This window comes from Malus domestica, chromosome 14 (genome assembly GCF_042453785.1).
Source record: "Malus domestica chromosome 14, GDT2T_hap1".
NCBI lineage: Eukaryota > Viridiplantae > Streptophyta > Magnoliopsida > Rosales > Rosaceae > Malus > Malus domestica.
The window spans coordinates 13,209,310-13,222,568 of NC_091674.1; the positions used below are offsets into that span (position 1 = coordinate 13,209,310).

A 13,259-nucleotide genomic window follows, 5' to 3' on the forward strand; every position below is an offset into this window, starting at 1 on the left:
TAAAAAATAAAATTTTCTAACACTTATATAAAAATAAGTGGTGTTTCGGGGTGTTCTGATTCAAGTAAAAAATATCTCTAATTGTACGCTGAACATACTCTATATTTATGATGGTGAGCTAAAATATTTGCATTTGTGAGGAGTGAGATGCTCTTCCCATGTTTGGTAATATACATTTCCTCAGTTCCTCTAGCTTTTCTTTGTTCTGCAAACCTTTTCTCTTTCGATGCTGTTTGGTCTTTTTCCCTCTCAAAAACTGAATTACTCACTTTCCCTTTGTCCACAGAGAGATGCCTGTTCCCAAGTCCCTTCCCAAAAGACTTAAATAAAGCTTCACAAAAGCCCTCAGCTTTTATTTCTTTGTCTGCCATTAGAATGCCATAAATATAACCCACTTTACTTGCTTTTCTCCCGTATCCCCACTTGACACCTCCACCCTCCCTCTCACTCTCTCTCTCTCTCTAGACTGTAGTTAGAGAGAGAATCAACACTCCGGTCATTTTCCGGCAATTGCTTTCATCTCGCCACTTTACTCACCTCTGTCATCGACTCTCTCCACGAATATAGGTTGATATTTTGCTTTCAAACTCACCCACAGAACCTGATTCTCCTTCTGATTTCTGCAAAATCTCAACTGGGTTCTTATACAAACCCCATTTTCCCATCTTCGCAGTGCTCAAATCCCACAAAAACCCATCAAAAACAGAGAAAGTCTCTACCTTTAACCAAACGAAAACATGATCAGTTTCACAGACCTGTACCACGTCCTCACCGCCGTTGTGCCGCTGTACGTGGCCATGATCTTAGCCTACGGCTCCGTGAAATGGTGGAAGATCTTCAGCCCCGACCAATGCTCCGGCATCAACCGCTTCGTCGCTCTGTTTGCAGTTCCTCTGCTCTCCTTCCACTTCATCTCCACCAACAACCCCTATGCCATGAACTACAGGTTCATAGCGGCTGACACGCTTCAGAAAGTCATCGTCCTGTTGGTCCTAGCCGTGTGGTCGAGAACCAGCGCCAGAGGCTCTCTCGAGTGGTCCATCACTCTTTTCTCCCTCTCCACTCTGCCCAACACTCTGGTCATGGGGATACCCCTTCTGAAGGGCATGTACGGTGACGCCTCCGGCAGCCTCATGGTCCAAATCGTCGTCCTCCAGTGTATCATTTGGTACACTCTTATGCTGTTCCTCTTCGAGTACAGGGGCGCTCGCCTCCTCATTGGTGAACAGTTCCCGGACACCGCCGGCTCCATCATTTCCTTCAGGGTCGATTCCGACATCATTTCCTTGGACGGAAAAGAGCCGTTGCAGACAGAGGCCGAGGTCGGAGAAGACGGGAAGCTCCATGTCACTGTCAGAAAATCGACGAGCTCTCGCTCCGAAATATACTCCAGAAGATCCCACGGACCCAACTCCGGCGTGTCCTTAACCCCAAGGCCTTCTAATCTCACCAATGCTGAGATTTACAGCCTTCAGTCTTCGCGAAACCCGACTCCCAGAGGCTCCAGCTTTAACCACACTGATTTCTACTCCATGGTGAACGGGAAAAACATGAGCAATGCGAGTCCGAGGCAGTCGAATTACGGGAATGTGGGGTTTGATGAGGAGGCTAGAGGAGTTGGGGGGCCCAGAGGAGCAGCAAATGTGGGGAGTTTGGGGTATCCGGCGCCTCCCAGTGCCGGGATATTCTCTCCGGTGACCGGACCCGCCGCTGGGGCAAAGAAGCAACCCAATGGCACCGATGGTGGCAAAGACCTACACATGTTTGTTTGGAGCTCAAGCGCTTCGCCTGTGTCGGAAGGAGGCATTCATGTTTTCAGAGGAGAATATGGCAATGAACTTGCTGGGGTTGCTGCTCTCCACAAAGGTAATGCTTTTGCAATTGGAAATCTGTTTTGGCTTTATTTACTGTTAGATTAGATTAAATTAGATTGTTGTGTGTAAATTATTTGATATGATTGTGCCATTTTGGATGTTTCTGTATTTGTATTTTTGTCTGGATGAATGTTTCAGGTTTTTGTTTGAATGTTTATCTGCTTGTGGATGAAGTCTTTTTGTTTGTTATTGCTTTGAATATTGATCCACAACTGGTGTTGATTAGATTATGATGAGTTTGGCCGAGATGAGTTCAGCTTCGACAACAGACCGGCTTCAAACGGGGCTGATCGGGAAGGTCCGGTGCTTTCCAAGTTGGGTTCGAGCTCCACCTCTGAACTCCACCTCAAGACAGCTAATGGTGGTGAATCAAAGACCACAGCCATGCCGCCTGCTAGCGTTATGACCCGACTCATTCTTATTATGGTTTGGCGAAAACTGATTAGGAACCCAAACACTTACTCCAGCCTCATTGGCCTCACCTGGTCTCTGGTCTCCTACAAGTAAGCGTAATTGAATTGTACAAATACTTCGAAGGGGATTTTAAATCAGACTCCCAAGCTTATAATCTGTGTTTGTGATTTTCCAGGTGGCACATTGTTATGCCTGCAATTGTAGCCCGTTCGATAGCCATTCTGTCTGATGCAGGTCTTGGAATGGCCATGTTTAGTCTTGGTATGTTAAACTTGTAGCGTTAATGCCTTAGCTTTTGTGTCATACATGACCACAGCCTGAAGTATATTGTTAATGAGCATATTGTTTGTAATGGGATTGCAGGCTTGTTCATGGCTTTACAACCACGGATGATTGCTTGCGGAAATACAGTTGCTTCCTTTGCTATGGCAGTTCGATTCCTCACTGGGCCGGCTGTCATGGCAGCGGCCTCAATTGCTGTTGGACTGCGAGGTGTTTTGTTGCACATTGCCATTGTACAGGTAAGGGAGTTTTAGCGATGCAATAACAAATCGAATGTGGGAATATATATCCTTGTTAGTTTTGAGAGGAATAACAAAATCCTTGTATTGTGTTTGATTTCTCAGGCAGCTCTTCCACAAGGGATTGTTCCGTTTGTCTTTGCCAAGGAATACAATGTTCATCCTGACATACTAAGCACCGGGTTCGCTCACGAGCAATCTTCATCTTGAGTTCGATTAAACGTCACGTTTGTTATCAGACTAGTAGTATTCTATCTGAACTCATCTGATATGAGTCTGTTTTTTGTGTTTTGCAGGGTTATCTTCGGAATGCTAATCGCTCTTCCGATCACATTGGTTTACTACATCTTGCTAGGGCTTTGAAACGGAGAACCTCTGTTAACTTGTTGAGCAAACATAATGTAGGAGTTTACCCTTTTGGCATTAGGTTTTTTTGTTTTTGGCTCTCCTTACACAAGAAGAACATAGATTTTCAAAAGGTAGAGAGAGAGAGAGAGAGAGAGAGAGAGAGAAACAGGTTCTCTTCACACAAGGTTTTAGAATTTGGCTACTTTTGTTGGAACTTTGCCTTTTTCTATGAACCCTTCCTTTCTTTTGTGCCTCTTTTGATGAAGTGAAGCTTGTTTCTAGCTCTCTCTCTCTCTCCCCCCTACGTTTAACCTTTTCATCGAAGGGGACTTTAACTCGATTGGGATCTCTATGCAATGCACTGCAGCAAGATATTTAAAGCCGTTGCAACCAAACAGTGGACTGGATGGCTTGAAAAAAGAAGCAAGCACTTGTATTAAAAATATCTGTTTCCCACTCATTTAACAAGCACATTAATGTTTTCACCAGCTGTTTGAACTTCACTTGGTTTCCCACTCATTTCACTTGCACACAAACACTCAAAAATATTTGTTTTTTCCTTCTTTATATTATGGGCAATATTAGGGGATTAAAATTTTGTAAACTAAATAATATGAAAATTGATTATTGGATCTTATTAATGACACGTCATTTAATTTGCAAATTTTATTTACAAATTTAATCTCTTTAATAGTACTCCTATATTAATTTTTTTACAAGTTGTGTGACCTAAATTTAGTCATGTGACTGCTAAAAACATTTCAAGGAGAAGTTTCTTATACTTTTATTGTGCCACTGTGAAACCTCATTGCACTAAAATAATGTTGGCTAAAAAATTTAAAACATCAAATTATATCATTGTTCTGGAATGTCATGATGACTGCTAAGTCCAAGACGGAGGACAAACAAAGCTTTGTAGGCTAGTGATATTCTGAATTTATATGAAACGAGTTTATCATCACTATGTCACCTTGTTTTTTTTTTTTTTTTTTTAAATAATAACGTGTAAGTTTTATAACATAAATCATTACTTTAGTAAGTTAGATCATCTCTTTAGAAAAGGGATCCTATCTAGATCATTTCCACCTAACCCACCAAGACCACAAATATGTGTTCTTAAAATTTGATCCTACGGTTAAAATTATTATAATTTTTTATGAGTCCCTTGCTTTTAGTCGTTGGATCAAATTTTAAGGATCCAAATTTGTGAACTTGTAGGATTAGGTAGAAGGGATTTGGAGACGATGCCTTTCCATCTCTCTATGCCTTCCCAGTGTATCTATAAGAGTAAATTATAGCTATTGTTCCTTAACTTTAACTCAATTGGAGCAATGATTCCTCAACTAAAAAATTCATTACCATTGGTCTCTAAACTTTAATTCAACTAGAGAAATTATCCCTTAAATTTAACTCAATTGTAGTAATGGTCATTCCGACATAACTCGTTTTGACAAAAATTTTGACGTAGTTAACGAAAATAACCATAATTACACACTTTGATGAGTTGAGGGATTCTAATTATATAAATAGTTATTCCAACATAACTTATTTTGACAAGATTTTGACGAAACTGATGAAAATGATTATAGCTACACATTTTGATAAGTTGAGGAACCAATAATAATAAATTTTTAGTTGAGGGACTATTACTGCAATTTACTCTATCTATAATCTCAATCTGAATGGATGGGATGGGAGGACGGAGGAAAAAGCATGCATGTCGGTTGATTTATTCTCTTTAAGTCGCCCTTTAAGGGTGTGTTTGGCAGCGATGGTAAAGTTGTCTGCTTTTGGTCTATGAATTGGGGAGCACGAGGGACCGCCCCCAGACTGAGTAAGAGAATTAGTTTCTTTTACACCAAGTTGATCCTGTAGCATGCAATTGCAGTTTGCTTTATAGGAAATGACTTTTGGACACTATGTTCAGTCTCTTAGACATTTTGTTTAATTTTGATCCTTAATTTTGTTTGATTCCTCCGATAATAATATAATTTTCCCAATAAAACTAAAAGAAGTCAATTTATCTTCTATTTTATTTTACTTTTTCTTAACAAACAATATTATTTATAATAAAGAGGTAGAAGAGTAGGCTAAATCTCAAAATGAACTAACAATAATGTGATTCAAATTAACATTTGACGAGAATCGAACTTAAGACCTCTCACTTACAAGTAAAGAAGAATATCACTAAACCGTTGTACTAAGTGACTCTTTAATTTTGGGTGTGCACCTAGTAGAAATATCACTAAGACTTCTCACTTATAAATAAAAATTAATATCACTAAACCGTAAGTCTAGGGTTTGCATTCAAGTGACTTGTCTTAAAAACCAAAAATTAAAGAGCTCATGCTTATCTGAAAGTTTATAAGCCCAACATGACACACCCCGTCCCGAAGGAGGGCATGTTGGCCGTCACGTGAGAGTGACGTAACCATTTACACAGTTCGGAAGCTTTAAAGATACAATTACTAAGATGTAACACCTGAGGGTGAGTCCTACTTTTGTGAATTCTGTCAGAACACCGTTGGATTCCTCGTGGCCACCAAAGCTCTGCTATCTTGAACCTGGAGAGGCGCAAAACAAAGTTGAGTGAGTCAGTAAAACAAAGCTTTGCGAAAATCATCTCATTATCAAAACGCTAACCCCTCGCTGTAAAACCCGTAGAGCATCACCATGGAAACAAACAAAAACACTGTTAAACATATGACATGTTCACTGTATGCATGTGGGCATACATATTATACTATTTACAACACTCCCCCTTGGATGCCCACATATCAACATCAGTTGCCTCATTAAAACCTTGCTTGGAAAAACCCTGTGGGAAAAAAAACATAGCGAAGGAAAAAGAGTACAACTTTATCCGGATGGTGTTGAGCATGCTTATGTTGCCTCGTTAAAACCTTGATAGGAAAAACCCAGTGGGAAAAATCCTAAGCGAAGGAAAAAGAGTACAACATGCATGTATCATGGATGCTCCCCCTGAATTGGATCTCCCCCTGATTCTGCATTCTTCAAATTTGTAAGCCGACGTAATCCGATTCCCTGCACCAGCTTCTGAAATATGCACTTTGGTAGAGATTTGGTGAACAAGTCTGCTAAATTTTCATTGGAACGGATTTGTCTGACTTCAATAACTTTAGCCTTCTGAAGCCCATGTGCGCTGAAAAATCTTGGAGATATGTGTTTAGTCTTATCACCTTTGATAAATCCTTCCTTCATCTGGGCGACACAGGCTGCATTATCTTCATGGATGACAGTTGGAGTGTCTGTCTTTGAAGGTAGACCACATGAATTCCGGATGTGATGGATCATTGATCTTAACCAAGAACATTCACGACTTGCTTCATGTAGAGCAATTATTTCCGAATGATTGGAAGATGTTGCAACTAGCGTTTGCTTCGTTGATCGCCATGAAATTGCAGTATCTCCATTAGTGAACACATATCCATTTTGTGAGCGGGCTTTATGCGGATCGGAGAAAAAACCAGCATCTGCGTATCCAACAAGGATCTGTTCATTTGTGGGCTTGTCTGAGTAGAAGAGACCCATATCTGTTGTCCCACGAAGGTATCGTAGAACATCTTTGACTCCCTTCCAATGACGAATTGTTGGAGCAGAGTTATACCTGGCTAACAAGTTAACTGAAAAAGCTATATCTGGTCTAGTACATTGTGCTAAATACAATAAAGCACCTATTACGCTCAAATATGGTACTTCTGGACCAAGGACCAGTTCATCATCTTCCTTTGGACGGAATGGATCTTTCTTAATGTCTAAAGAACGAACGACCATTGGGGTGCTAAGTGGATAAGCCTTGTCCATGCCAAATCGCTTCAGTATTTTTTCAATGTAAGCTGATTGATGGACCAAAATTCCACTAACACAATGCTCGATCTGCAGGCCTAGACAATATTTGGTTTTCCCAAGGTCTTTCATTTCAAATTCGCTTTTCAGATATTCAGCGTTTTATGGAGCTCTTCAGGAGTCCCAACTAAGTTCATATCATCAACATATACTGCCACTATAGCAAATCCAGAGTTGGATTTCTTAATGAACACACAAGGGCAGATGACATTGTTGATATATCCTTCTTTAATCAAATACTCACTGAGACGATTATACCACATTCGCCCAGATTGTTTCAGCCCATATAGTGATCGCCTTAATTTGATTGAGAACATACCCCGTGGTTTGTTTGTTGCTTCAGGCAACTTAAGTCCTTCTGGGACTTTCATATATATGTCAGTATCTAATTCTCCATATAGATACGCGGTGATGACATCCATAAGTCGCATGTCAAGTTTTTCTGAAATCACCAAACTTATTAAGTAACGGAACGTAATTGTGTCCATTACAGGAGAGTATGTCTCCTCATAATCAATTCCAGGTCTTTGTGAAAAGCCTTGTGCAACGAGTCGTGCTTTGTATCTAGCAATCTCGTTTTTCTCATTGCGTTTCCTTGTAAATACCCATTTGTAACCTACGGGGTTTACATCAGTTGGGGTTTGGACTACTGGTCCAAAAACACTTCGCCTTTCCAAGGAATTTAATTCTGCCTGGATTGCATCTTTCCACTTAGGCCAATCTTGTCTCTATTTGCATTCATCAACAGAGCGGGGCTCAATATCATCACTTAATATGATTTCAGTGGCTACTGCGAATGCAAACATATCGTCAATGATTATTTCATTCCGATCCCACAATTCATTAGTACATGCATAATTTATGGAGATTTCTTTGCTTTCATGTACTTCTGTCTCTTCAGGGCCATTTTCTTCTTCTGGAAGTCCAGAGTCATGAATTGTGGATTCGTCATTTACTCTCTCTTCCTGAATGATTTCATTTGGATTCAGTTGTGCCCTCGTCTTTCTCCTCCGAGGGGCTGAATCTTTTGAACCTGGTGGTCTACCACGCTTCAGGCGTGCACCAGATGAATCATTCGCTGCCACTTTATTTTGTCCAACAGGGACATCAATTCTGGCAGGTGCATTTGCAGTTGGTATATGCGATTTTGTCACTTTCATAGCGTCATTAAATGCATCTGGCATTTGATTGGCAATGCTTTGAACGATCCTTTTCACTTCATTTTCACATTGAAGGGTTCGAGGATCAAAATGAGACAAGGTGGGAACAACCCATGTCAGCTCTTTCCGTTCTTCTGGAACGGTCTTTTCTCCCCCTAACGATGGGAAGACTGTCTCATCAAAATGACAATCAGCAAAACGAGCTGTAAACATATCACCTGTCAAGGGTTCCAAATATCTAATAATAGATGGTGAATCAAAACCCACATAAATTCCCAGTTTACGCTGAGGTCCCATTTTAGTGCGTTGCGGGGGTGCAATAGGCACATAAACAGCACAACCAAAAACTCGTAAATGTGAAATGTTTGGCTGATGTCCAAACACGAGTTGTATTGAGGAGTATTGGTGGTTGGCTATAGGTCTCAATCGAACCAATGATGCAGCATGTAGAATGGCATGTCCCCATGCAGAAACTGGCAATTTGGTTTTCATAAGCAGAGTGCGGGCTATTAACTGAAGCCGCTTGATCAATGCTTCTGCTAAACCATTTTGAGTATGGACATGAGGAACAGGGTGTTCAACATCAATGCCCAATGTCATGCAGTAATCATCAAAGGTTTGAGACGTAAATTCACCAGCGTTATCAAGTCGGATTGATTTAATGGGATAATCTGGGAATTGTGCTCGTAACTTAGTTATCTGAGCAAGAAGTCTCGCAAAAGCTACATTCCGAGTAGACAAGAGACAAACATGTGACCATCTGGTGGATGCATAAACCAAAACCATAAAATATCGAAATGGTCCACAAGATGGTTGAATAAGTCCACAGATATCCCCTTGAATTCTTTGTAGAAATGATGGGGATTCAACATCAACCTTTAGTTGTGATGGTTTAATTACCAACTTCCCTTGAGAACAAGCCTTGCAAGGGTTATCATTTGAGATAGCAATGTCTCTGCTTAATAATGGATGTCCATTAGAGTTGGTAATGATCCTACGCATCATGGTGGATCCTGGATGACCCAGACGGTCATGCCAAAGCATGTAAACCTTTAAATCAATGAACTTCTGGTTCATGATAGTATATGATTCAATTGTCCTTATGTATGTATAATATAATCCACTCGAAAAACCACGCAACTTCACCAATATACGCTTCTGGGTATCATTGGAGGTAATGCATAGATACTCCACATTTTTTGCACTTTTTGTTTCAATGTGGTATCCATTTAGACGTATGTCTTTGAAACTCAACAAATTTCGAGTAGATCGAGTAGCATACAATGCATTTTGTATGGACAATATTGTTCCATTTGGTAACATAATCTGGGCTTTCCCTGAGCCTTCAATCACATCTGAAGGTCCTGATATTGTTGTTACCTCTATTTTTGTAAGCATTAAGCTTGAGAAATACTTTCGATCACGAAGTATTGTATGTGTGGTTGCACTGTCTGCAAGACAAATATCTCCGCCATTTCTCATGTTCTGAGAATAACCACAGTTTTTATCCATGCTTTCTGAGTAAATGGAATCACAGTTAACAAACAATTTATAACAGGAAATTTACATGCCATTTTTATTGAATTTGAAAAACTAGTTTTAGACAACAAGTTCAGCATAATAAAAGTACATCAAACATAAACGATTTAGTCGGACCGATATACTTCATTCCCCCTTTCCATAATGAAGTCTGAAACATCTAGGTGAGTTGCGTCAAATTGCCTTGATAAATCAAACACTGGATCAGGTATATCCATTGGTTTAGCCTGGTCGAGAAAATTGGTCTCGACACCCTTCTTCTTGAGGGAGGCTTTATACAACTCCACCAGATGTTTTGGGGTACGACAAGTTCGCACCCAATGCCCATTGCCACCACACCTATGGCAGGCTCCTTCAGAGTTCCTGGGAGCATTGGTCATGTTAGCTTTGCCTTTGTGACGATTCACATTCTTAAAGCTCGGGCCAGAATTATGCCTCTGAACCTGGTTGTGAAACTGACCACCATGGTTCTTGCTTTTCCTATTCCATCGACCTCGTTTGTGGCCACGTCCTTGTTTATGATAATTACCACCAGAGGATGTGGCGTTCACTTCGAGGGAAGTAGCATTTACTTCTAGGAATGGTGCAGATCCAGTAGGTCGGGAATTATGGTTTTTCATCAGGAGCTCATTGTTCTGTTCAGCTACCAGGAGCACAGATATCAGCTGGTTGTATTCAGTGTAGCCTCGCACTCTATACTGCTGCTGCAGGAGCACGTTATTGGCATGAAATGTGCTGTAAGTCTTTTCCAGCAATATTTCATCAGTAATGGTATCCCCACAGAGCTTCATCTGAGAGGTAATCCTGAACAACGCAGAATTGTACTCCGCCACTGATTTGAAATCCTGAATTCTCAGGTGAGACCACTCATAGCGAGCTTTTGGAAGAATCACCGTTGTCTGGTGATTATATCTGCTTCGCAAGGCCTCCCAGAGAGCTAACGGATCTTCAACCGTTAAGTACTTACTCTTTAGTGCCTTATCAAGATGGCGGCGAATAAAGATCATAGCCTTCGCCCGATTTTGAGAAGATGAGCTGCTTTCTTCCCTGATGGTATCTCCAAGATTCCCTGCTTCCAGATGGATCTTGGTATCAAGTACCCAAGTAAGGTAATTCTTCCCAGTAATGTCCAGGGCAGCATATTCAAGCTTAGCCAAGTTCGTCATTTTCTTTTCTGAAAGAAAATGAGATGTGTAAGAACTTGCAGTAATATGTATTCCTAGAGGAATGTGATGTTAGAACTTCTGGTTCTTACAAATTTTTCATTTTGATCTTCAGGCTAAAATGATAAGCACTCGAAACTTCTGGCTCGAGATTTTCAGGGTGAATGAGAAGGGCGATTGTACCGCACCATTCTCATTGAAAGAATGTAACATGGAATGGGCGATTAGTCCGCACCACTCAAGTAGCAAGAAAATTGAAATACGCAGAGCAGGGTGGGCGATTATACTGCACCACCTAAAATTGCAATGAAATTAAACAACAGGTAAATTTAAATTTGGAGAACAAGGAGGGCGATTATACCGCACCACCTAAAATTGCAATGAAATTAAATAACAGGTAAATTTAAATTTGGAGAACAAGGAGGGCGATTATACCGCACCACCTAAAATTGCAATGAAATTAAATAACAGGTAAATTTAAATTTGAAGAGCAAGGAGGGCGATTATACCGCTCCACCTGAAATTTGCAGTAAAATTAAATCTGCAGTCCAAGATAGGCGATGATACCGCACCATCTTGGATCGCAGTGAGATGAAATTTGCAGTTCAAGATGGGCGATTGTACCGCACCATCTTGGATTGCAGTAAAATCAATATAAATACTATGTTAGTAATCAATATCCAAACCAAACAAGTAATCAAAGATGTATGTAACCGCTAGTTGGAGAACTACGAGCAGGCATGGAGCAAATAGTTCGTCGCGAGGATATACCGCGCAGTTGAGGCAGATGAAGAAGATGAACAGGAAAAACCTTAGAGGAAACATTTTTTTTTTTTTCGTTCGGCGGAGAGAAATGAGATAATAATTTCCTTTATTGTTTAGTGAATGTAAATGAGACATGGTTATACTTAGAGACTCGTGCTGATAACGTGTTATAAAAATGTAAAAGTTATAGAGAGATAACCTTTATTCGGGACAGGAACGAAGCAGTTGCAAAGTATTATACCAACACAAGCTGTTGCAGAGGAAGTAATGTATATTATTACTATTAGATATTTTTCTCTTCCTTTTCTCTCTGCTTTGTTGAACATTCGTAAAGCTCTATTTATAGAGCATCACCATGGAAACAAACAAAAACACTGTTAAACATATGACATGTTCACTGTATGCATGTGGGCATACATATTATACTATTTACAACATATATATATATATATATATATATATATATATATATATATATATATATATATATATCTCATCAAATCATATAAGTAACTCATGCCAAACAATATGTCAACCGGATCCACCTACAGTGGCCTGTACGGCTGAATCTATAACTCATAATCAATCTCATCAATCTTATCTAGCCGGAGTCATCGCAAGTGACCTGTACGGTACTACACTGCACACGAGTCGAAACCCCTGAAAAGGTCTGTGCGACTAAATTGGGTGAAATATAGTTATGCTCACACTATCCTCTCCTAATAGCTATGCGATAAATCGCTAGTCACCTACGAGTCGGAACCACCTCTAATGATCTGTACGACATGCACCTAAATTGGATCCAATTGTGAGTATATGGTGCGGGGGCGACTATATATATACAGGCCTGAATCATCTCTACTAAATCACAATCACCCTAGTGCAGGTTTATGAGCTTTCAATCATATCAACTCAACAATTACATAATTTAATTTATGAACTTACTTGGCACTTACCTGTGCGTCCGTAACACCAATTATGCATGTATGCAATTACTAATGCATAATTAATTAGGCATATATTTTGCATGGCATTTCATATCACATTTCACTTAAATTGATTTCCTGGGAAAAATCCCATTTATATAGGTATATACGGAAAACAAAACTGCCCACTCACCTGGAGTTCGCCCTACAACTCCCTAGAACAACACATCAAGGCACCATGACCATCGGCGCCTAGAACAATCATCAAATCAAACCTCAGAAATCATATCGATATAATATATAACTTATATAAAACACGTCACTAAGTAGTTCGATCCGGAAGATCTGCAACTCAGATTTCCAATCCATAACTTCCAGAGGTCCACAATATATCTCTAGAACAACACCCTAAAATTTCCTTACCATCCAACAATCGGATCTCCGTCAATTGTCAACACCAAGTGACAGTTAACATTCTATTTTATGAACTTACAACTCCAATTCCGGAAGATCCGTAAATCAGATTCTCAATACGTAAGTTCGTATAATCCTTAAATATTACGTATTACAATGTATCAAAGTTTGGTGACGATCCAACGGTCGGATCGTCAATTCACATTTTCACCTAACCACGAATCGTAAAGAACTTAGGTTCAATTACTCAATTTACATCAATCAATTA

The 13,259-nt window shown here is 40.0% G+C and overlaps 2 protein-coding genes across 2 annotated transcripts; one reads left to right on the top strand and one right to left on the bottom strand.

Moving 5' to 3' along the window:
* Positions 1 to 202: 202 nt before the first annotated feature.
* Positions 203 to 3,645, top strand: LOC103426468 (probable auxin efflux carrier component 1b). The gene is made up of 6 exons (XM_008364549.4): positions 203 to 1,866; positions 2,101 to 2,377; positions 2,464 to 2,549; positions 2,652 to 2,809; positions 2,915 to 2,991; positions 3,106 to 3,645. The coding sequence occupies exons 1-6, from the start codon at positions 738 to 740 to the stop codon at positions 3,170 to 3,172; spliced, it is 1,794 nt and encodes a 597-aa protein (XP_008362771.3). The 5' UTR covers positions 203 to 737; the 3' UTR covers positions 3,173 to 3,645.
* A 6,185-nt stretch (positions 3,646 to 9,830) lies between these two features.
* On the bottom strand, positions 9,831 to 10,889 carry LOC103416146 (uncharacterized). The gene has a single exon (XM_070811727.1). The coding sequence runs from the start codon at positions 10,887 to 10,889 to the stop codon at positions 9,831 to 9,833; it is 1,059 nt and encodes a 352-aa protein (XP_070667828.1).
* Positions 10,890 to 13,259: the final 2,370 nt, after the last annotated feature.